General features: G+C 37.4%; 1 protein-coding gene across 3 annotated transcripts; it reads left to right on the forward strand.

Annotated features, from left to right (window-relative positions):
* Window positions 1–1,530: 1,530 nt before the first annotated feature.
* smad2 (SMAD family member 2) lies at window positions 1,531–26,091 on the forward strand. Of its 3 annotated transcripts, none has more exons than XM_039676227.2 (12): window positions 1,531–1,671; window positions 1,909–1,987; window positions 7,500–7,918; window positions 18,201–18,290; window positions 19,745–19,938; window positions 20,066–20,200; window positions 20,552–20,626; window positions 21,711–21,764; window positions 21,902–22,114; window positions 22,607–22,744; window positions 24,385–24,529; window positions 25,542–26,091. In XM_039676227.2, the coding sequence occupies exons 3-12, from the start codon at window positions 7,680–7,682 to the stop codon at window positions 25,663–25,665; spliced, it is 1,407 nt and encodes a 468-aa protein (XP_039532161.1). In that variant the 5' UTR covers window positions 1,531–1,671; window positions 1,909–1,987; window positions 7,500–7,679; the 3' UTR covers window positions 25,666–26,091. The 3 variants fall into 3 exon arrangements, with proteins under 3 accessions (XP_039532161.1, XP_039532163.1, XP_039532165.1); XM_039676229.2 differs by having other exon boundaries at window positions 20,552–20,614; XM_039676231.2 differs by lacking the exon at window positions 18,201–18,290 and having other exon boundaries at window positions 1,913–1,987.
* Window positions 26,092–26,420: the final 329 nt, after the last annotated feature.

Below are 26,420 nucleotides of genomic sequence, written 5' to 3' on the forward strand. Positions count from 1 at the left end.
TGATGTTCTTCTTGTTTGTACTAGTTATTGTTATCAATAATAAAATAAAATAAAAAATAGTTCGGAATTGAAAAAAAAAATAAATAAAATAAAAAAGTAAAAAATAAATATTTCGGAATTGAAAGGACTCACCAAATCTTAATTTATATGGTTAATAATACAATAAAAACAGTAAAATTGTGAAAAAGTATCTCAATTTAAAATAACTGTTTTAAATGTGAATAGGTTTTAAAATAAAATGTATTCGTGTGATCAAAGCTGAATTTTCAGCATCATTACTCCAGTCTTATGATCATACGATCCTTCAGAAATCATTCTAATATGCTGATCATCAATGAGCTACAGTTGTGTCGTCGGTCCTTGAGACGGTGGACTGTCAGGTGACCTGTTAAGTCCTTGTTTCAACACCCATGTAAGCATTCATCTGAATTTCTTCTGAAAGTTGTAGAAAGTTTAATTAAACAAATACACAAAGTTTAATTTGCATATTTTTGAAACATTCCTATTATAACGATAATGCCACAAAATGTATCTGAATAATACAGAATATAATAAAACATTTAAAGAAAACAAATTAAATAAAGTGTAAAAATGCATTGCATGTGAACAAAATACTTTTGATTCTGCACATTATTGAAAATTCCTACGTATTATAAACATTTCATCTATAATTTAATTTATAATAATAAATTTATAATAAAATATTAGTCTAGTCAACTAGCAACTAGCGAATGAATAATGGACAATGGGGACATCTAGTGATCATGAGCTGTTACTGCTCTGAGTACTTTTTGTTGTTACTGGAATAATATGTGCTTGGTCTTACACTAACATTAAATCACCTTTATGGAAAAAAATATATAATTTACAAAAAATCTTGACATTTTGCTATAATGACTTCCATAACATCTGTACATATCTCGCATTTCCCCCATTTCTCGACGTTCCAGCGAACATGATCACACTGCTGAGGTCAGAAAAAACAATGGTGATTTTAAACGTGTGTGTGTGTTTGTGTGTAGTATGTGCGCGCTGCCTCGTAATCTTTATCATATGTGCTTTATTACCGCAAAGGAGCACAGGTGATTTATTGCACACGCTTATGGGATGTTTTAGTCCTATTTGTTACACACTGAAAGGCGGATTTGTTTTTAAAGTCTATGGGATGAACGCACACAACACATCCCAATCTCATAGTAATGTTAGAGGCAGTAACTCGTTTGCAATATCCCCCACCCCGGTCACTTCGAGTCTATTATGAAGTCAATAGATGGACAGCCACATTGACAAACCACTGCCTTCTACTAGAACCTAAACATCGCTGATTAGAAGACACACTCTGATTAGCCAATAAAAATCGCCTGTAGTTTGCATATTCATTTTTTATCAAGACCGACGGTTTTATAAGCCAATCGACGAGAAGCATATCCGTGACAGGCTTCTCGTTTATCCAATGAAAAGATGGAAGGCGGGGCTTAGGCAGAGCGGGGTTCGCGTTGCGTGCTTTAAGGTTAGGCTGCGCGCGCTGGAGGCCGTCGTCTGCTGCTGTAATTCGGCTACAGTGGGAAGGAAAATATTGTTTAAAGTCGACTTTTACCCACCCACGAATAATCCGTTTCGCTGGGATTTTACGCTACTCCTTCCTTACAGAGAAAGCTTCTCGCTAAAAGGGTGAGTTGAAGGGTAAATGTGAAGATAACGGCACGCGAACCCGTTTGAAAGCTGTTTATTTTTCTGTCAAAGAAAGTAGCGCAGGCTGCTAGCGGTTTCCACAAACTCAACGGCAACGAAAACTCACACACCTCTCATAAAAAAAAGCAAATGCCGATTTTTCGCTTTTGCACAGATGAAAGTTTTTAATGCAGAAATGAATGTAAGTGTATTGATCCTGGGGTTTTTATATCGCAGGCAGACCGGGACAGTGAGTCGATTAGCGGCCCATGCAGCCATAACAAGCCCGTGATACTCCACCAGATCACTGGAGAAGGTAAACAATGCGTTTATTTATTAATTATTAGTCATTTAAAACTTACTGATGAGTTAAAGACGAGCAGGGTCTGTTTAGCTCGATTGCTATGCATGGTTAGAATGATACCAGCAGATGTAACTCACATGGTCATGTTTGTTTTGCCCATAAATATGTTTTTGCTTTGGCGTTTGTACACAAATACATTCATAAGAATATTGCGATATCACTTACTCTTGCCCCATTGGCCTCTGTGTATTGCTCACCTCAGGGTTTGGCTGTCAGAACTTACAGAGCTGTCTACGTTAGGGTTGTGCCGATAGACGATAGTATCGTGTATCGACGATAGTCTGACATATCGCCGATGGCAGATGCCTTTGACGATATCAATACGATAATTGGCTCGTTTTACCATAATGTATTAAATTATTATTATTAGGCCTATTATTATTATTATAAAGCTAGTATTGTTATTAAATGAATATTAGGAACTACAATTAATTTGCCTTGCCTAAATTTACAACGACATCACCTCATAACAATTGCAACAACACACGCACTAATGAGAATGTTTTTAAAACAGACTAAAAAACATTCCACATCAAAATTCAATCGCAAGGTGATCCATTCACAAATTATCAAGTGTGCTCGTTTTAACAGACGCAAAATTAAATTTCCTACAGATCCAAGATGAAAACGGCATCGTTGTTCGTCAGTATTTGTTTCTGTAACACATTAACAAAACGTTTAATGACACTAACACTAAAAACAATACAATTACTAAATAGTATTAATAATAATATCACTAAAATAGTATTATAGTTACCGTTATTATCGTCGTCTCTGAGGGAACGCGGCGTTAATGCAGATGCCGAAAGCAGTCCGTTTTTACTTTCACTTTCAGAGATAGAGCGCGTTTACATGCGACGACGTTCTTAACCTGATTATGTTGAATAAACTTGACAATACATGTGGTCATGTAAACGTTTCCTTTATCAGAGTCAAGTCATAAGTATAAGTATAAACCGATCGACTCAGCTAGACGTTTGGCCCTTGCTCTTGTTTCTATCGGCATTTAAAACACATTAACCCGCGTACTTCGTGCTTACTGAAGTGCGCAGAGAACGCACAGGGGGGCACATATCGCAAACTCCGACTCTTTCTGACCCAAGAAATTATTAAAACGTGTTTTCATCTCGTGCAGAAATAGACCAAAATGCTGCATGTAATGGCATGAGAATAGGCTAATGTGTCCGTAAATTTCCCGTTGACAAACAAAAGGATTAGGATCTCTTTTTTTTACTTCACTATACCAGGAAATAACCTGATCCTATTAATAAACACTCCACCTTTGCTAGCAAAATAGAAAAAAGATTCTCGTATATAAAACGAAGTAGGCTAATAAAACAAGCAAATTAATGAGTAGGCTAAATAATCAAGTTAATAATCAAATAAGTTAGCCCCGCCCCCTCACGATAATATCGTGTATCGCCGATCTCACAGGCTGACGATAGGACGATATGAAAATGGAGCATATCGCCCAACACTAGTCTACGTAGACAACATGTTTGGGCTTCAAAGTTGCATTACTAAATGCTGCTGACAAGGAACGCGCCAAAGCGTTAGAATCAAACATATCAACACGCCGAACAGTGGCGGCCTGTCAATAGGGGGCGCTGGGGCGCCGCCCCCATCAAGAAATATACATATACAAAAATTATATAAAAATACAACAATAAAATATTTTTTTTCATACGATGTACCGGCTGGTAGTAAGAAAAGCATCAGCATTTAATAAAAACTGGCTTTAATCGGTCAACTATTTTCTATGTTTTTCAATGTGTTTCATTGGGACGCCGGACTAATGGGTGTCTATGTGAGGCTTTAAATTTTCGTGCAACATGTGACCTGAAGCTGGCCTCTAATTGGTTTCTTAAAGATTCACCTCAGGGCGCAAGTCGTTGCGTCCCTGGCCAATCAGAATTTGATTCACGTTATTTTATCCAATATGATTGGTCTCGTCACCTGTCATTCAACTTCACGCTCTGGGCCACTACCAGAGCCGTTACTATACTATTTCGAGCGCGCAGACGACACCATTTCGACATTTTTTGTATAAATAATGGCAGCAGTTCATCCAAATTCTGTGATTTTTTTTTACAAAAAAACCCTTTCACAAGGCTTTCGCTGGAAGAAAAAAAAAGATAAAGGATCTCGGACCGGACCAACGTGTTAACCCGATTTACAAATTCAGCAGCAGGCCAGTGACAGGGGACGAAGCTTCACCCGCGCGTGTTATGAGAAACGGAGGTGGCTGGCTGGATGTGATATTAGCAATTCTCTGCCTTTTATTTCAAAGTGTCGGCACTGAAGTTTTGTGGACAACAACGGGGGTAGGAGACCTCAAACATCTCTCTGAAAAATGCAAACGTACTTCTTTATTAGTATGAAATGTATATAAAAGAGAGCAATATGTTCAAGTAGGAAACATGCTTTCTGGTACTTCTTTACTAGTACGAAATAAAAGAGAGCAACATTTAAGTTCAAGTCGGAAACATGCTTTTTGGTACTTCTTTATTGGTATTAAATGTAAAAGATCATACATTTATATTTAAGTAGTAGTCAACATGGTTTTTGGTACTGCTTTGTATTTATTTGCCCTCCTCAATAAAAAAAATACAAATAAAAAATGCGCCCCCCCAAAAATAAATATCACCAGCCGCCACTGACGCCGAATATAGACAAAATTGAGTGTTCCATTTGAAACTTTCATAGCATCTGTGATGCCCAAATTTCGTGGACGTTCAATTAAAAACGTTCCGAACACTTCAATGATTTCCTGTTTACAGTGTTGATGCGTTTATTGTGTACTTTCCAATTTGGTCCATGACACCAGAAAACTTGAAACAAAAATCTATCTTTCAGCCGTGCCTATATCTCATAAGTACACTGAAAAAACGAAGTGAAATTCCATATGTGCAATTAACTTAACTTCATTTTTAATTTCGCAAGTGAAGTAAAATGAACAAAGAAAATAACGACTCTAACTTGGCCAGTAAACGTTTAAGTACTTTTTAAGTTTACTTCATAATACTTTGTACTCAAACAATATGACACTGAATTAAAACATGCTTTTAAAGTGTATGCTTTACTTAGAAACATCTAATAATACAATAGATATTGTGTAGATAGAAGTGACAAGGTTCCCACCCACAGGGACACAATACTTGTCACAACATTTGATGGATTGTTTTTGAATATGAATGTCATTTTTATATAGAAAATGAACTCCAGATGTCACAAAACAGCAGTTTTCTAAACATAACAGCAGAAGCAATGATAAAACGTGTGTAAAAACTGCTGGAAAACAGTGAGAAATCAACCTTATTAATTATTCCTGCTGCAGTGCATGATGGGAACACCATAACAGAAAGTTGAGTGGATTTTACTTAATTTTATAACGTTGATATTTCTGCTTTAATTTCTTCAAGCTTGAATTGAGAAATTTATTCTTGCCCTGAACTAAATTTTCATGTAGAAATTACGTTTGTTTTTTAGAAGTAATTATTTCACAACAGAATAATTTTTATCAATGTGTCTAATATATAACTCAAACCGTTCAAATAGGTGTGTTGCCCTAAAATCACTGGTATGCTATCTAATACATCTTTCAAATGCTCCTGAAATCTTCTTTTCGTGTTCAAATTGTGCCTCTGATGTGCTAACATGCTTCAAACTTTCTTAAAATCATTCAAACTTGCATGTGATTCCTTAAGCGCTGTCAAGCTCGACTGTTCACTAAGTGGCCGTTCACTTTTGGACTTTCGCTTTGTTGTACAATCTTGTACCTCTGTACACATGAATTATGTTACAAATCTGAGTAAAGGGCGTGCATTTTGTTCCTAGATGAATGTTATAAGCAACTCAAACTCGCAGCATATGCAGAGACTGAGTTTATAACATGTGAATGATGACAGCTGCATTTACTGTGAACAGAGCCGCTCTGAAACTTACACACATGTGAATAAAGCGCATGTATTAATTGAATTGCAGCCTCTGTTAATTCACAATAGCACTATGCTGTAGTATGTTTAAAAAAGGGGTTAAAACAGTCTAATATAATAATGCGGTTCATTCTCCTCCGTGGAATGCAATCGAAGATTTTAATTTATTTTTTAAATCGAGTAGCCCACTCTAATTTAACCGAGGAATCGTGACAGCCCTAGTTACTGTTCATAGAAGCAAGACAATTAGGAGGATTAGTTTGGGTTTGAGTTCTGTTACGTTAGCACACGAAAAACTCTAGCATCTGAGAAGTCCATTAGATCATTAAATCTTTTCTGATGGCATCCGTTCTCAAAGTCAAATGCATTTGTTGAAGTAGCATTTCAAGGTGTTTTCTCATTGCCCGTCATTTCCCTTCTCACCAGAGTAAGGGTATGTTGAAAAAACCTAACTGAATGATCAAGATGGTTTACTTCCACTTCCCCATCTTCACAGCCTGGCATTATTCGCCTGGTTTCTGTGCAGATTTCCTTCAGAAACTCTTTTCAAATGAAGCTCTAAACCCTTTTAAATGAAAGGCTAGCTTGTCTTTTGCAGTTTTTTTCTTGTGGAAAAATATTGTTGTCAATGAAATCTCTCATTTGCTAACTAGGGTTGAGGCACTACTGAAATCTGAGTCTCTGAGACCAATACAAGAGAAATTCCATGGTTCTTGGTACCACAAGAAGCGCCAACTGTATTGAACACACTCCTTGATTTAAAGCTGATGATGTGTGAGTTCTGCTCTAGTGCTAGTGTCCCCAAACCAAATTGCAAAAATTACCAGTATGTTTTAAGTATCTCAAGCAAGCACTCACCAGTCCACCATTGGTCAACAAACAGATAGTCCAGACTCAATGGCATCGGCATAAGAAGTGGCTTCTTTGGTGTCTCTGTATATTTAATTACAATAAGAGAACGTTTTTACTCAGTTAAGTCAGTATGAAAAAAAAAGTAAATTATTTAATAGTTCTATTCGGCAAGGAAACGTGTGACACCGTTTTAATTTCAAATGAATGCTGTTCTTTTGAACTTTCTATTCATCAATGAATCCTGAAAGAATATCACGGGTTCCAAAATATTAATCGACAGTTTTCAGCATTGAAATGTTTCCTGAGCATCAAATTATCATATTATACTGATTTCTGAAGGATCGTATGACGCTGAATAGTGGAGTAATGATGCTGACAATTCATGTTTGATCACAGGAATAAATTACAAATTACAATTACATAAAATACATCATGATTTTCAAATAATTATTGGGTAATAAAGCCTCAGAAGTGAGTGAGCAATAATTCTAATACAGAAATTGATTAACAAATAATAACGATAAAAAGCAATACAACAAAAGTGCAATTGAATTAAGTCTTTAGTTTGCAATTGTAATCAGGGTAAGAAACTGGATGTTATCTAGTCTCATCCCTGAAGTTTGGATTTTACAGAGTCTGTCATCGGCTGTTCTTGATTTTTGCTTCTCTCCACTCAGGTGACCCCCTCGCCCCCCTTTCCTCTCCCATTTCCTTAGCTTCTGTCCCCTGCCCCCTCATAATCAGCCCAGGGACCCTCTTCCTAATAGCCAGTTAGGAACGTTGGGTCTGTTCCTCCCCATTCTCCTAGCCTCCATCTGTCTCTCTAACTCTGACCGCTCATCGGACTCCCCAAAAACATGTCCTCCATCTTGCCTTTCACTCCACCTGTGGTGAAGCGTCTGCTGGGCTGGAAGAAGTCGGCCAGTGGTTCGAGCGGAGCGGGAGGGGGTGGAGAGCAGAACGGCCAGGAGGAGAAATGGTGCGAGAAGGCCGTCAAAAGCCTGGTGAAGAAGCTGAAGAAGACGGGCCAGCTGGATGAGCTGGAGAAAGCCATCACCACACAGAACCTTAACACCAAGTGTGTTACCATCCCCAGGTACGTCTACATCAAAAGCTACTCGCATTCCTGCTTTTAGATTAGTCCCGTATCAAGCGCTTCAAGCTTATATAATAAAAAGAGAAACTTGGTGTCATTTATTCATCTCCTTGTCATTTGAAAAAGTATGCTGTAATTTAATAATCAGTTCATGTAGGTTTGAAGCGACATGAGGCCGAATAAATGCTTTTAGTTTTAGTATCCCTTGAATACGGTTAGAGTTGCAAACCCGTGATTGTAATAGAAAACGTTTTGTTAGTTGAGTCTTCATCTTATTGTAAAGCCTTAAAACCAAAGCGTTATCCTCACTAATGATTTGTAAATGCTTTTATTTAAGTTTAGATGTAACCTTAGCCATATCATTGCACATGTTGCTTCGTGAGTGAAGGTGAAGGTGTGACGCCGAGTTGCGTCTACCGTTGTAAAATATCAGCTTTACTCTCCTTTGTTTCTTTAAATGATTTCTGCTCCATTTGTCTCGACTTGAGTTAAGGTCATTCTGTGCAGCTCCACGTCACCTCCATTCTGAGCTCACGAAGGCTTCTCATGCTGTGTGAATGTCTGCTTTATCAACCATCAGGCTGCTTTTATTCCATTCATCATGACAAATGGTGAAATATCAGCGTTGCTATTTTAGGGAAATGCTAAGAGGAGAGGATGAGTTGTGTGTCCGAGCCACAACATATCAATAGTCTGAAACCGAGACGTTACAGATACACAAAGGTCAGGTGATGTCTGATACATTACATCTGTTTTCAGCACTTTGGTGATATTTGAGAGAAATATAGAAATGGATTCAGTTCTTTTGTTAATGCAATATGCATTATGGAAGAATTTGTTGAAAACAAGCTTCACATTTTTACTTTTAAATACTAAACACAATATATATATATATATATATATATATATATATATATATACACACACACACACACACACACACACACACACACACACACACACACACACACACACAGTAGTCAACATTTGAAGTGGATCAAAACCTTTCATCAAAGTTATACATACATTTTACAACAACTTTGAACTGTGTTTGATCCACTTCAAATGTTGACTTGTATGTACACACATCTAAAGGATTATTAGGAACACCTGTTTAATTTCTCATTAATGCAATTATCTAATCAACCAATCACATGGCAGTTGCTTCAATGCATTTAGCAGTGTGGTCCTGGTCAAGACAATCTCCTGAACTCCAAACTGAATGTCAGAATGGGAAAGAAAGGTGATTTAAGCGATTTTGAGAGTGGCATGGTTGTTGGTGCCAGACAGGCCGGTCTGAGTATTTCACAATCTGCTCAGTTACTGGGATTTTCACGCACAACCATTTCTAGGGTTTACAAAGAATGGTGTGAAAAGGGAAAAACATCCAGTATGCGGCAGTCCTGTGGACGAAAATTTCTTGTTGATGCTAGAGGTCAGAGGAGAATGAGCAGATAGAAACTGATAGAAGAGCAACTTTGACTGAAATAACCACTCGTTACAACCGAGGTATGCAACCAAGCATCTGTGAAGCCACAACACGCACAACCAAAGAGGCTACAATTTGCAAGAGCTCACCAAAATTGGACAGTTGGAGATGGAAAAATGTTGACTGGTCTGAGTCTCGATTTCTGTTGTGACATTCAGATGACAGAGTCAGAATGTGGCGTAAACAGAATGAGAACATGGATCCATCATGCCTTGCTAGCACTGTGCAGGCTGGTGCTGGTGGCTACTTCCAGCAGGATAACGCACCATGTCACACTGCTCGAAACCTTTCAAATTGGTTTCTTGGACATGACAATGAGTTCACTGTACTAAAATGTCCCCCCCAGTCACCAGATCTCAACCCAATAGAGCATCTTTGGGATGTGGTAGAATGGGAGCTTCGTGCCCTGGATGTGAATCCCATAAATCTCCATCAACTGCAAGATGCTATCCTATCAATATAGGCCAACATTTCTAAAGAATGCTTTCAGCACCTTGTTGAATCAATGCCACGTAGAATTAAGGCAGTTCTGAAGGCGAAAGGGGGTCAAACACCGTATTAGTATGGCGTTCCTAGTAATCCTTTAGGTGAGTGTAAATATAATAATTATATCATTTAAAATGATTTAATTTGCAACCTTAAAGCATCCATAATGTTTTACTTTAGATCAACTCAAGAATGAAAATGTACGTGATGAAAAAAAAAAAAAAAACGGAGCGATAATGGAAATCTGAATAGTTCCAGTTAAAAAGGTTTCAATTTTTTTTTTTTAATAAATCAAGTGTAAAACAGTCGTTAAGCTCGGCAGTTGGTCAGTGCAAGACCACTATATCCACGATAGCTGTTTCCATCCACATTTATAAAATGCTGGATGGAAACTCCAAGATGTGCCTAAATAAAAAAAAGTACATAAACTTTGTGTCCTTAAGGCGATGCTGAAAACTGATAAGAAAACGTGCAAATAAACCACAATGGAAACACAAATTTCTCAGCGCATCAAAAAAAGACACGTGACTTCCCGATGGGAACGCATCACTGGAATAAACTCGTTGAGATGTTTTGTTCTTTTTGAAATTCCTTAGCCTCGTCTTACACAACTGTGTTCCCAAAACAGAAGCCATCTGCCCCCGAAATCAAGATAATACGACAGTGTTTATTACGCTTCACCTGTGTGCATGTCATTTGTTATATACGAATAAAAGACCCACAGTGGCTTCTCCTTCTGATGCAACTTCCATTTGTTCTCCATGAATGGAAACACTGTGATGTTCGCGAATGTTTATTGCGATATATATATACATTTCGGGAATAAGCTAGATTCGCAACTTTGAATGGAAAGCAGCTTTTGTTGCTTAATTTTGTAACGCCAACATGCTATAAACTGTCGACTTGTAAGAAACACCGCAGCCTGTTTTAGTATTTAGATTCTCTAGCGCTTGTGTAAATGTTTAGCCAAGGTTCTTGTTCTTTGCATTCTAATCTAGTTTAATTTCGGTGTAAGATGCTGAACAAACTTGAAAAGGGCATAATTGCATGAAAGCGGCTTTAAACTTTTCCTGGGTTAAATAAATTAAAAAGGTGTTGTCGAAACCGATAACACAAGCGGCTTGTAATGGCAAAAAGTCATTTGTCCTTGATTTATTTCTATTGAATCCTTTTTGAATTAATTCTAAACTTCCCAAATCCAGAGTTTTATAAGCGTGTAATATAACAAACGCAGGCCTGAATGCGTATCTCTCTCTTTTTATTGAAAAATTGTGCAATGGTTATTGTGAAAATGCTCTGTGACTTGGCACTGTGCCTTAATACTTGATCGGGTTCACTCAGCAAAACCTCTTAAGACTGTATAGGTTATAATTAATGCAGGTTAAATCTATCCTCCCTCCAGCTGAAATGTGTACAAGTGAAAATTAAAATGATGGCTTTTCTCTGCTCAGATGCAGAGCCCTGGTCAGGCCTTCAGAAATGCTTCCCAAGTCATCCAAAGGGCTTTGTCTTCCCTTGAGAGTGGATTGAAAGGGTGGGAAACTTTGCTTCCAGCATGTTTTCTGCTGCTAATCTGTTCTCTAACCTTGGAGGCTTGTGGGAACGTTTGGATCAGTCATTGTGTCCGCCGGTTGTCGTGTTTGGTAATGGTAACGTCAAAAGCCTCCGCAACTGTCCTTTCCAGCCTCCCTCACATACCTGTGAACAAAAGACTCATCTAGAGTGTTCTTCATTTATGAAAGGGCATAATGGCTTGTAGATGAAATGAAGATTGATTTCAGATGTGTGCCGTTCATCACATCCAGTGTTTTTTTTTTTCTGTCTCGAGTGCTTTTCGTATCATGATTCACCCAGGAAAGTTGTGTAGAAATGATCATATTTATGAGATGAGCTTCTGCAAATGGCACACTATAAAAGAAGCTGGCATTAAATGATTTTCCACACAAAAGTTCTTGTTCCAAAACCTTCTAGTCAACTATTTCCAAATTAAATTTGTTAAAGCAACACTGTGTAACTCTTAGTTTATTCTTAGCTAAAAACACTTCGTTCTTTCAAAATTATGTGCTCATTAATGTATTTACTTTGTTCAAGTAATAAAGTATTCTCACGAGTGTATAATATGCCATTGAAAATGCATATGGGTAAGGGGTTCTAATGTCGGTCGCCATGTTGCCCCTCCATCTTGAAAGTATATTAGCCAAAAAGGGACAGACCCGTTAATTCAAGCTTCGCCTTTCGCGTTTACGTTTGAGTTAACACTCATGGACGAGGTCGAACTGGAAGCCATGTTAATCTTGGACTACATTGGCCACCGTAGGAGTTAAAACGAAATCGGAATTGAGAGGAACAGAAACTAATTCAATGGATGGTCATATACATTTTCACTGCTAGATGGGGGTAAAAATCACACAGTGTAGCTTTAAAGTATTTTGATGATTGAAATGAATTTTTATCTTTGTGGTGGAGTATAATTTTAATCCATTCTACAGATTTTCGAACAAATGAATATACAGTTTAGTATCACACAAAACCACTTACAAAATGTGCATATCTTTTGTATTTGCTCTATTAAATTTTATTTATTTTTGGCAGCTTGAGAATAGTACATCCACAAAGCTTCTTTGTCTAGAAGTGAAGCACAAACATCACTTAAACGCATGTTACGATAAGCTGAATATCTACTGTATTGTAGCGTACTAAACAGACTAATGTTTTCAAAGTTTAAATGGTTGCCAGGGAATGATTTGTCATGTGCTTTTATAATGCAACTATTAAACCACCCTGTTGCCCTCCTTAAGGATTTTTATCTAGTTGTCAAGTGCATTATTCAGAACTGATTGAGCTGACAATCTCGAATAAAAGTCAGGAGATGATTTGTTCTTATGTCGTTTTAATAGTTGCTTGGAAAATCAATCTTGGACTTTTCCAAACAGATCCAGCTGTGTGCCATGTGTTTAATTTGCTCAAAACAAAATGTTCCTGCATGCGTACATGCAAAACTAAACAATACGAACAAGCGTTGAATTTTAGCTGATGTTTAGTCCTTTTTCATTACTTGTTACGTTACTCTTGTTTAAAGGAAAAACAACCCATATCTGTCTCGAACCTAACTTCCTGTTGAAGATCTCCACCCAGGTCTTTTGTGCAGAAGTGCTGATAGTGTATCTGTAAGATGCCTTGAGTGAGTGTAAGAATGTGAAGAGGGTTTCTCTGTGAGGACAGAGCCGGCTGGCGCTGTGGTTTTTTCAGGTCTATTGATTGTAACCTGAAGACTCTGTTGTCTGTCTGGCTTTCCATACAATAATTAAGGCATGGCTTTCATTTGGTTTGATAAATGACTTTAGAATTGAAGGAAAAATTTAAACCCCCATTTTTATTTTATAAACTCACTATTTATTCCGAATATTAGTTGTGGTATTCATTAATTAGTGTTTTTGTTGGCAATTCCCATAATACAAATCAATACAACAGATCATATAAGTGGGAGAGACAATCAGGTTAGCCATTTAAATGAAAGGATACAATTTTTATGTGAAAGGAAATAGTTTTGTGAAGCGTTTTAAAAGAGCATCTTGAATTGCTGGTTTTGACATCTCTCGTGGGATTAAGATGTTGGTCACTTGGCACGTGTTCAAATGAAAGCCTGGACACTCGTTGACTGTTCATTTGCAGGAATCATCCTGAGATTTGACGAGACATATGGTTTCCTTTTGTGATGGCTCTGTTTTAATCCGTCCTGAGGTTTGTTTTGATACGCAGCCCGTTCATTGTTCCTGCAAAATCTTTACTTTGTATTTTAAAACTAACTTTTCTTTAGCTAGTCACATGGTACTCAAAGAAGGTGCTGCTTTAAAAGAATATATTTTTAGCTTTCATCTCGTGCCAAGTGAGGGTAGCAGATGGACTGTGCGTGGTTTATTGGGGATGGGGTCTCCACTCACCAGGATACAAGGCTTAATTCCCTCCAAAAGTGTGTCATCTGTCTGGGACACGGACGTCCAATGATGCTGGTGTGGGATCCACGTTTATCAACTTGGTTCTGGTCATTTTGATTTAAGGTTGTGCGATTAATTGTAAATGATTTTCGATTTAGTTTAGCGTACAACGAACAAGATAATCAAAGTAAAATGATCCAACGTCCAAAACGGCTGAGTAAGTAAGTGTTGTAAAATTCGGTCTACTGTCGCTAAACAGCGGGACGTGCCTGATGTGGAACAATGTCATTTAAAGCAAATTAAGAAAGAGTCGCTTCCCCACGTGGATTTCTGTGTGCCAAACGCGCATAAGCAAAGTATACTGTGGGCTTCACATACGTGCCTAAGCGGTCAAATAGCCTACATGCACAAATGTCAAGATGCCGTTTTAAGTATCCTCGTAAACCCAGTCGTTATGTCTTAGGTGAATGTAAACCGCTGAGAAAGAACACGCGTGTAACCGTATTTTGGATCCATGCATTTGCTCTTAAAGTGCCAGCAGCCTAATATCACTGCTTGAGTTCAGTGTCATGAATGTTAATCAAACAATAACAGACAAAGATAAAATCACTCACTGTACCTGAATGAATAACTCTTGTAGCTTTAATAAGGATAAATCTATATTTATTGTATAAGGTTGGATTACTTTATTCAGTTTCTGTTGTAGGTTATTAGTTATTTGAATACCACTGTTAGGACATCTCCCTAGAAAACTTTAATCACTGTTTTAGTTTTTATCTTTTTTGTTGTATTTTGTAATTCGTTTCTTTGTCTTGTGCTGCCGACTGTTAACTTGTAACCTGTAACTGTTTTGAGGACTGTAACTGTTTACTTGGCCATTAATCTAGTATTAGTTTTTGCTGACGTAGCCTAATAAACCCATCCATAATTGTGAATAATTGTTTTACTGATATCTAAAATGACTCATCTCATGACTAATCTTAATTTCAATATCGACCACAATAATTGTGATTTATGATTTTTGCCATAATCCAGCAGCCCTACTTTGAATTGCTTTAATATAGGTTAGTTATAGTAATAATTGAATTGTCCTGACTTAATTTTTTTGGTGACATTAAGTAATAATAAGCCATTGCATTTTGGGTATAGGCATTGGTAAAATATGTTATTTCTTTTTAAATTGCATTGCTATCTAGAGTCATGTAATCTTGATAGAATTTCTGTAAATCATAGTTTTTGTGAATTATCATTATCGTGCTTGAATGCACCACTGTTGATCTCACACCGTGATCGGCCATCTGCTCTATTGTTAATTTGAGGGTTAATACTGAATTGGGTTTCTATTGTGTGCCGAGCGTGTGTGTTTTAAGAGTGTTTTGGGAAACCCTTCATCTACTGGTGTTGAAACTGAAGTCCCCATCCCCCCTAAAGCGGGTCATGTGAGTTTATGTAAACTCTGTGGTTTCACTTCTTTAAGGGTTTCACATATACATTCACTTTGCTCTCTCTTTCTCCCTAACACTGCATGGCATTTGAGATTCACTTTTAGTAAAGCTAAAACAGATTACAAAGAAAGCAACGGTTAATGGCAAATATTGGAGTGTTGTGGGGATTTTCTTTTTTATTAATAAAATGCATAATGAAATAAAATATAGGCAGGGTTAACACTCAAAAGTTTCTTTAAAACACTGATTTAAAAATGAATATACATGTTTGATACTGTAAATTGCAATGTTATGATGCCAAAATTGACTTGTATAATTTACCTTAATTTCAGTTTTTTTTTTTTTTTTTAAATCTATGTAGACGCAATTCTGTAGAATTTGAATATTATGTAATCATTATTAGCCATAACATCAAATGATTCCGGTATTGGCTAGATTCGTAATTGTTCCTATACGAACAATGGGACAGGTCAATTAGATGTTGAGCTATGCATAGCTAAATTGCAGTGAAAAATTGTGAATTCTGTGCCACTAGCATCACCATGTGGATTTGCAAAAAGAAAAGCCATTTTTAAACCAGTTTCTGGTTTAAAAGTTCTACAAATGAATCTCGCCTATAAAAATGAGTAGAAAGATGTAATCTGTATACTCTCCTGGCATGTCGTTGACTAAAACTGCCTATCGATCATGTTCTCTGGGCATCATGAAATGTTAATTCCCTGGAGGAATAAGGACACGTTATACCCTGAGCAAGCTTCGCTCAATATCTCGGGTAACATCGTTACATCAGGGTCGGTCTCATTAACTTTTGACATCAGCCAGCAGCGAGTGTCCAGGCCGAGGGTTAGCGATACACGCGCCGCTCGGATAACCTGCTCTAATGTTAATGTTCTCCTCAAGAGTTTTCTTTCTTTACAGGCTCCTTTGGTCTTGTTCTGTTTTAATGTCGGTTAGTTTTGCTTGTTCGTCAATGGCTATACTTTTTTTTTAGTTTCAAGCTTCATACAAACGCAACAGAAAAAGTTAGAGATAGTTCACCCAAAATGAAAATGGTCATTTACTCGCCCTCATGTCATTTTAAACCCTGAAGACTGTGTTCGTCTTCTCAACGCAAATTAAGATATTTTAATGAAACGTTTTTTCGAGATTTCTGTCCCTCCTTTTGAAAGTCGATTCAACCAAAACTTTGACACTAATGTCGCGTCCCAGGCAACCTGTAACTTGCGCCCGTGAAAGTGCCACTGGAATGGCAGTCAAACCTGTGACTTCCCACCCGTAAACTAGATCGATGTACTCCCAGTTACGAGCTCTGACGTCACCTAGCCTGCGAAACTATACAAAACAACGACAGCCCCTACAGATCCCTATGGAATTAATAATAATATAATAATAATAATACACACACAATTATGTATTACAATATTATGTGCCTGAAACAATAAGTATGTATATTGTGCTCTGGTAGTTTGGCGTGACTGGCCTGGAACGCTACAAAGCCGTGATTTACGTGCTCAAAAACCTGCCTGGAACGCAGCGTTAAACTTCATAAAAACGTTGTAAAAGTAATCCATGAATTGAGAGGTTTTGGTGGAATGGACTTTCCCTTTAAGGGTCACAAGGTTGCTACATTTAAAGAGACAATAACTTTTTTTTAATAGATTTACATTAAACAAATAAAAAACGTGTCAGAATATGCAGTAAATGGAAGTATTTAAATATATTTTGCTTCAAAACAACCTTCTGGGAACTCTTTGCATGATCACTATCGATTTAAAAGATTTTCTTTTGTCAAATACACTTTTTTTTCTTTATAGTCAGTTGTTACTAGTGCAAGTTGGACAAATAGTTCTCTATCAAATAGGACCACTGCTGCAGGACAAATGTACAAAAAGAATTGAGTCCGTTTGAAAATGATTATCAAGACCATTTGTGAGAAGTGACTGCAGGTTGCTGGTGGAGTCTGGCACGTGTTTGAGTCTTTCGAGTCCCTTTTCAGAGACCGTTAAACCACAGGGGGCCACAACTTCATTCATCACATATCAAGTCTGTGCGAGTCCTGTTCCTGTCACGTCACCATGTCTGTTTCTCATCCCATGTTTCTTTTTTCAGAACTACTGAAGGTCTGTGTGCTTGTCTGATTGACTGATAGCGTTCTTTATCTTGAGTGTGATGTAGTCGAGCGACAGTAGGTCATAGGCTCCTGTCCTGTGCTGCATGTGTAAATGTTGATATCTGATGTGAAATCAATCCCTGAATGAAACGTCTTTTTATAACGTTCAATTGCCCTGTTCGTCTCATAACATCGCATGATGACCGGGGAAGAGATTATGCACTGTAAGTAGAGCTGGGCGATGTACAGGGAAATGCTAATTAAAATTTTTTTTTTTTTACCCTTTTAGATATCAGCACACATTTTTGCTACAAAACTGGTAAAATAGTCGCGTTAAAATAATTAGGCATGTTTTTTTCACTGCTGCACAAATGTCATTTCCAGGAACATTTGACTTGAGATACTTGTTGAAGTCTTCTTTTTTAAATGACAATCTTGAGCTGATTCATGGAAATGAATCAGACTGACATACATTATACTGCCTAATTTTCATTGCGAATATATTGTGTATATTCAATATATCGCCCAGCCCTAACTGTAAATACATTTGTCAGTTTCTCTTCGGTTTTCTCATCTCACTGTTATATGTGAATTTTCCGTTAGAGTGGCTTCTTTTATTCGAGTTGCACCGCGTTGTTCGCCGGTTTCAGGCGACCGGCGCAAAACATCTCAAATAAAAGAAACGATGCCCTTCGATTTTCCCCTCATGGTACTTCATCTTGGTATTTTTGAATGAATCATGCCCCATGTTTATCATTTTTTTGTTTCTTTGTGTTTGTTTTTTGTTTGTTTTTGTTTTTTTACTTTCTGTGCACAGCAATTGCTCTGAAATTTGGGGACTGAGTACACCAAATACGATAGAACAGTGGGATACCTCAGGCCTTTACAGCTACCCTGACCAAACCAGGTGAATATCCTCTGCTGACATTGTGCCACACTCACCCCACAAGCCACAGGTGGGGATGAACGAGCACAGGGGGCTCCAGGGGCCGTGAAATAACCTGCTTTAATATTGTTGATTTAGATTTAAATATATTAATGATGGCATCACTTATTTTAATTCTGAGTGTTACAATAGATTAAAAGCAGATCGACACATTTTCATAACTCATACATACACTTAACTAAAGAAACAGTTTAAACGGTGGTTCTCAACTTGATTGACTGATTTTACTCTGAAATGGTGACCCAACCCATTTCCAAATTTATGCAGAAGTAAATGTCTTTTTTTTTTTTTTACCTGGATTTGGGGTTTGCAATTTTTTTTTTTTTTTGAAAGACCTTAATACTTTTATTCAGCAAACATACATTTAATTGATCAACATTTACCAGTTAAAGATATTTATAATGTTTCAAAAGATTGTGATTTCTTATAAATGCTGTTGACCTTTCTAGCCATAGAACCCTGAAAATGGCCATCACAGTTTCTGCAAAAATATAAAGCAGCAGGACTGTTTTAACATTAATAATCAAATGTTTCTTGAGCATCAAATCATCATATTAGAATGTTTTCTGAAGGATCATGTGACACTGAAGACTACAGTAATGATGTAGAAAATTCAGCTGTGAGCACTGGAATAAATTACAGTTTATGATATATTCGCATGTACAGCTATTTTAAATTGTTATATTACTGTTTTTGTGTTCTTGATCAATTAAATGCAACCAAGAGACTTTCATAAAGATTTAAAAAATCTCACTGACTCAACTTTTGAATGGTTGCGTATTATATAGTTATGCCGTTTGATTGGATGCATATCAAAATTAGGGCCCCACTTTATATTTGGTTTCTAACTACTATGTACATGCATAAAAAAAAGAAGGTTGGGTTAAGGTGTTAGGAAAGGGTCAACCGTCTAATTGTAGATTAATTACACTACAATTCATTTCTGTAATTACGATGCAGTTATTTTATTTTTAATATAAGTACTCTGTAAAAACATGTAAACAATAAATGCATTGTATCATATGATTCATTTAAATGTTAACACCGTAGTCAATGACACTTAATATAAAGTGGGACCAAATTAATATTAGGCTCACACACACATTTTAAGACTTTGCACTGTTGTATAGTTAGTTGCTTTTAAAATGTTTTTTTCCTTCTCCCTTGATGTATTCATCCCATTATTTTTTGGGTCACAACAACCCAACAGTTGAGAACCATTGATTTAATATAATATTGTGAATAAACATTCAGGAGTTTTAATCGTAATGGTTTAACCTTGCATCTTGGTCATGATTTGCTGTCTAATCGCATCACCTTCCCTCTTCCCTCCATCCATGCATGTCTTTCTCTTGTCATTTTGCACACTCCCTTCTCCATTTCTCTCGCCCTGTCCCTGTGGATGCTCGGGTCAGATCTCTGGACGGGCGTCTGCAAGTGTCTCACCGTAAAGGTCTGCCTCATGTCATCTACTGCCGCCTGTGGCGATGGCCCGACCTGCACAGCCACCACGAGCTGCGCGCCATCGAGACCTGCGAGTACGCCTTCAACCTCAAGAAGGATGAAGTCTGCATCAACCCCTACCACTACCAGCGGGTGGAGACGCCAGGTGTGGAAATTGGCAGCTGAGTTGCCAAGAAAAGATTCAAGTATTTTTTTACTGAACGCTTCCAAATGTGTGAGATTTGAACCGAGTGTTCATTGAGTCCTCTCGATTCTGAATGTTTCTCCTGTAGTTCTTCCGCCCGTCCTCGTGCCAAGACACACAGAGATCCTGACTGAGCTCCCTCCTCTGGATGACTACACCAACTCCATACCTGAAAACACCAACTTCCCAACAGGGATAGAGCCCCCTAACAATTACATACCAGGTAGGAACGCCAAATCATTTCATGCCAAAGACCTTATGTGCAATTTTGTGTAGTTTAAGGCCTAATGACTATAACGATAACAAAAAAAAGTCCACAAAAAGACTATAATGATGGCACAGAGAAACAATATCGTTGGACTCCCTTTCAGAATGATTTTATTTAACTGATGAATGAGCCAATCCGAATCCATTCTGCTTTAAAGAACTTGACCATTTTAAACTGCAGCATGCTTGAAATAAAGAAACATGGTGTGGACAGGAATATAGTTATTTTTATAGTTCTCTTTCTTGGTGTGAACTGGCCTTTAGAGTTAATTGGTGATTTTTGTTTTTGATTTCTAAATGTATTCAGAAACTCCTCCCCCGGGATACATTAGTGAGGATGGAGAGGCCAGCGATCAGCAGATGAATCAAAGTATGGACACAGGTACATTCCCACAGTGACAACACTACATGGGTATGACAGCCGTGTGTGTGTGTGTGTATGTTTTAGACTCTAAAGCACAATCCACTTTTACTGCTGTAGTTTCCTTACCAAGCTCCTTCTAGACTGTAGGATACTGAACCTCTGAAACCTACCTGGACAGAACATGTTTATTATAGACTTGAATACACTACACAACTTTATTATTGACTGGAATACACTACACAACTTTTTCAAATTTGAACCGATTTCAAAACACTAGGCATCATACACATGCCACCTTTGTAAATGCTTACTGAAAAAAAACAAAAAACAAACTAGTCTTCTTCAAACAGTAAACAGTACACTACCAGATTTTCAAGTCGTTACAAACCCAACAAACTCGGGTAGCTGCAAGGCGCACGACAAATGAAAACAAAATGTGATCTAAACTCGGCTCAATGTCAAACATGTTTGATCGCCCATCCAGGCTGGAATTCATGGCAAAAGTCTCCATGCAGTCAACTGTTTTTGCTTCAGGATCCAGATTTTACAGACATCAAGTGGCGACATAACCTGACAGAAGTTATGTTGTGGTAGTAATTCCACCTCACTCAAATTTAATCATACTTAGAATTTTTTTAGTCCCAAATTTCACTTCATGTTTTCTAAATGTATTTCATGGATTTTATTATGAACAAATTCATCAATGAATACGTTATATTTAAATGCAACTCAATCTTCCATTGGAGTGACGGACGTCTCTCTGGTGACTATATCATCTGCAAGTTTCAACTACCGATGGATCGAACCAAGTCCTGTTCTCTATGTTTATGATAATCTGTTTTACTCCGATGTACATCATGACATTGCAACTTATTCAGTTTTCAACTCGGTGTACCAAGAAATTTGTAATTGCTCATACGTAGGGTTTAGGGTCTAAACAGACCCCTAAATTAAACATTAAACTTTAGTTGTGTTTCAGACAGGATGATGCCTCAAATCATGTATATACCATTTTTACATTGGCAAGCACCAACTAAACCAGTTATTTCTTGTTGCTGCCATTATCTCTATTATTGTAAGGAAAAGCTCTTCTTTTTGTCAGGTTCTCCTGCAGAACTGTCGCCAAGCACACTCTCGCCTGTCAATCATGGCATGGGTAAGAGCCGATTAACTGCTTTAACCTCATTCTTGATAGCCATTATATTGACATTTTGACCATTTCTTAAGATTGAGGACTTCAAACCTCTATGTCAACTTGTTTGCTTATATTGGTCTTCCTCATCTCTGTTTTAGACCTGCAGCCAGTGACTTACTCGGAGCCTGCGTTTTGGTGCTCCATAGCTTACTATGAACTAAACCAGCGGGTGGGAGAAACGTTCCACGCCTCTCAGCCTTCTCTCACCGTGGACGGCTTCACAGACCCCTCCAACTCAGAGCGGTTCTGTCTGGGCCTGCTGTCCAACGTCAACCGCAACGCCACCGTGGAGATGACCCGGAGACACATAGGTATCCAAGACATCTTCAGCTGTTCTGCGCTCAAGTGTTTCAATTGAAATTAAGGGACAGTTCATCCAAAAGCTAAAATTGACATCTTGTTTTTGCTTTTGCGTCATTTTGAACCTGTATGATGTGCTTTAGTCTAGTTTAGTAAACTATCAACATAACTTAAAAAAAAAAAATAAATCAAGTTAAAACTCACACATTGTCCAGAATAACCCAGGATTGGTTACCCGCAGTTCAAAATAACCCAGGATTAACTAGTTCAAGTGTGAAAAGCCCTATTGACTTTCTTTAATGAAACAAAATAACATTTTGAAACTGTTTTTTTCTTGTCCATACAATGAAAGTTAATCATGCAGAAACATGAGGATGAGTAAAAGATGAAGAATTTTAATTTTGGTTGACCTGTCCCTTTGTATGTACCAAGACAATTTTAGACTCCAGCAAAATGGTCACATGTACAATATTAAGTTCTCACTGCTGTTTGTCTTTGATCAGGTCGAGGGGTCAGGCTGTATTATATTGGTGGGGAAGTGTTTGCCGAATGTCTTAGCGATAGTGCCATCTTCGTTCAAAGCCCTAACTGTAATCAGAGGTATGGCTGGCACCCGGCAACAGTCTGTAAAATCCCCCCAGGTAAGAGACTCCCTCACTTCCAGTGTCCATGCTACTACAGGTGGGCAGTAAAGTGGTAGACAGAATAAACGGTGACAAACTTGTCATCCAGTTGATTTTTGTCTCTTTCGTGGTTGCGCTCGTGACTTTTGCGGAGCTGCATCGCAAAGTTTATAATTATAAATAAGTTTATAATTTGCATGTGTTTTAAGCCTTACCAGTTTAAATAGTAAAGTCATTTAAAATCGTTCAATCGCAGTAAGCTGTGAAATTACCGGTCAAAAGTTTTGGATTGGTACGATTTTTTTTTTTAAATGTTTTTAAAGTAAGTCTCTTCTGCTCACCAAGGCTGCATATTAGAATTAAAAATAAATGTTTTCTATATGAATATATTTTAAAATGTCATTTATTCCTGTGGTCAAAGCTGAAAGTTTTAGCATCATTACTGCGGTCTTTAGTGTCTCATGATCCTTCAGAAATCATTCTAATATGCTGATTTGATGCTCAGGAAACATTCGTTATTAATATCAATGTTGATAACCTTTTTTTTTTTCAGGATTCTTTGAATAGAAAGTTCGAAAGAACATCATTTATTAAAAATATAGTCTTTGGTGACATTATAAATATCTTAACTGTCACTTTAGATCAATTTAATTCATCCTTGATGAATAGAAGTATTGATTTCTTTTCACCAAAATATAAAATAAAAATTCTACCTGACCCTAAACTTTCAAAGGGTAGTGTTTAATGTTACAAAAGCTTTCTATTTCAGATAAATGCTGTTCTATTGAACTTTCTATTCATCCAGATGTAAAGATATAACATTGATCTTAATCATAAATGTTTCTTGAGCATCAAAATAATACTAAGAATGATTTCTGAAGGCTCATGTGACATTGAAGACTGGAGTAATGAGGCTGGCAAATTAGTTTTGATCACAGGAATAAATTACGCTGTTTTAAATTGTAATATTTCAGTTGTTTTGTTTTATTTAATAAAATAAATGCAGCCTTGGTGAGCAAAAGTGACTTCTTTTAAAAATCGTACCGATCCCAAACTTTTGACCGGCAGTGTATATGTGAAGCCGCCGGACACACAGCGTCCCAGAACCACTTTGACTTCTTTTTCACTATTTATTGCGCTAAAACCAAAATGCGAGTATTTATAGAAACACATTCGGTATAAAATGTGAAAAGAAATTCACACAGTAAAGTTAAAAAAAACAACAACAAAAAACTGAACTTCTGTAGTATAAATTTAAGCACTGTATTTAATTTCTATCTTTTTTTTTCTTTTGCATTTTTGTCATATTGCTTGTAATTAATTTAACTCTTAATTTATTTCTAATTATTTTCTTGTCTTCCATAACCTTGAACTTTTTACTTGCATTAGTTAGACTAGTATTTGTTTTTACTGTGATTATTAAAAATGGAATTGATAATTATGAAATTTCAACGGTTTCTAAAATGTTGTTGTCGTAGCAACCTTATTTCAGGGGGGGGAAATAATTATTGTGATTTATATATTGTTATTGTGAAATAAAATGACTCGTAAGGTGAGCGATATGACCAAACTGTCATCAAACCATACGTTGTACTATCCATCAGAACGTGCCGATTTAAGTGAACTATTGACATCATGAATGATATCCTCTTTCTTAGGCTGTAACCTGAAGATCTTCAATAACCAGGAGTTTGCGGCACTGCTGGCTCAGTCAGTGAACCAGGGCTTTGAGGCTGTATATCAGTTGACCAGGATGTGCACCATTCGCATGAGTTTCGTCAAAGGCTGGGGAGCCGAGTACAGGTATGGACAAGCTCTGCCGATAGCACAGACATCTTAAATAGTGGATCTTTTTAATCCAAAAATAAAACACAATAAACGTTCTCAGAGATGGGAGTATTAGCTGTATTCAGATTAATTGAGCTATAGTTAAAGAAGGTTAAAATAAATCCTATTATAACTACAAAAAATAATACCTATGGAATTAATAAAATTCAATGCAAAATGAACGTGTCTCATATACAGAAATAAAGTTTCATGTGATAAAATATTTGCTTTGTTGTGCATAAGAATCCCACCATGCATTTAGTCATATTACAAAATAATTTATTGAAGCATCCACATACTTCTCCATGTGAGTAAGTGAGCTAGGCTCCTGATTGGTTCAGATTTTTCAACTCAGGCGGCAGGCGCGAATTCGCATCAAACATGTGAGCGCACAAATAGCACTAACTAAATCATTTGCGCTTAACGCGCCATTTGCGTTCACTTGACGCACGAATGAGGTGTATTCGCGCTGCGCTCTATGCTGACGTGCTATTCGCGTCCGGTGCGAACGTAGCATTATTCCTCTTTGTTTTTTGTGTTAATCACAGTGTGAACCCTAAACAAACTAGGTCTAAATTAATGCTTTTGTTTTTAGTCCATACCAAAAGACCCAAGAGAACCAAACTACAAGTGTGAACAAATCCGTAGTTAACAACGACAGGCATCAACCGAATCAAAAATCTAAGTTACTTTCTAGCTCACATGTGCTTGTTATTCCAGATATTAAAAACAGCAGCTTCAAAACTGGAAAAAATAAAACCATGCCAGGTTTTTTTTGTACAGTATTGGTAGTACTTATGGTTAAAAATAACTTCCAGTGTTACTGTGGCAAAGGTGTAGCTCATGTCAGTCACGTTGTTGCTATGCTACTTTTTCAGGAGCTAATTGATATTCATGAGCCACGCCTTCATTCACCTTAGTACTTGATTTTCCAGTTGCCTATTTCAATGATGCACCCTGTGACCTGTCGTTTGTTGTTGTTGTGTAGACGGCAGACGGTGACGAGCACCCCGTGCTGGATCGAGCTTCACCTGAACGGCCCGCTGCAGTGGCTGGACAAGGTCCTGACTCAGATGGGCTCGCCCTCCGTACGCTGCTCCAGTATGTCCTAATCGACACGATCAAGCTCTCTGTCCCCTGCCCCCCCAAAAACGACTGATTCTACAATCACATCAACCGAAAACAAGAACAACAGACTTACTATAACCCCACCCCCTCTTTCTCTATCATAGTACTCGTGAGCCTTTCTCTATCTCTCTCGTCTCCCGACACTGACGTTCTCAACCGTTCGGACCAGAACGCAGCACTTGCTGTCTCATCAGCTTCATGCACCTTTAATTCTCTCTTATTTTTCTTTCATAAACCCTCAATATTAAATGTATTAGTAGTAGAATATGAAATGTATATTGGTTTTTTTATTTTTATCTGGATGGTTTTCAAGAAGGAGGGAAGGTGCGTATGATGTGTGGAAGTTCAAGAAGGCAGGAAATAACTTCACACACAACACACACACTCACACACATATTTGTAGCAGTAAGGCTCCCCCCCCCCTTGATGAAGTAAATACTTTTCCTGGATGGCGATCCCAATCCGGTCGTTCAAGGAGGTTACTTTTTCTGGCAAAAAGTCTCATTCTTTGTTTTTATACACGTTATGATTGTGTAGATTGGCGCGTTAAGACTTAATCATGTTTTTCGATTTCTTCAGTAATGCCAAAAGATACCTTTTTATTTTATTATTTTCCAATTTCTCCCCCCCAAACCACTATATATGAATGTTGCCTTTGATTCGAGGTATGCTGCTGTAAGACATGCTTCTATTATTCAAATTGATAGGAATGTTTAACGCAAAAAAAAAAAAAAGCCCA

Source organism: Pimephales promelas, chromosome 23, assembly GCF_988280905.1.
Source record: "Pimephales promelas chromosome 23, fPimPro1.hap1.1, whole genome shotgun sequence".
Classification (NCBI taxonomy): Eukaryota; Metazoa; Chordata; class Actinopteri; order Cypriniformes; family Leuciscidae; genus Pimephales; species Pimephales promelas.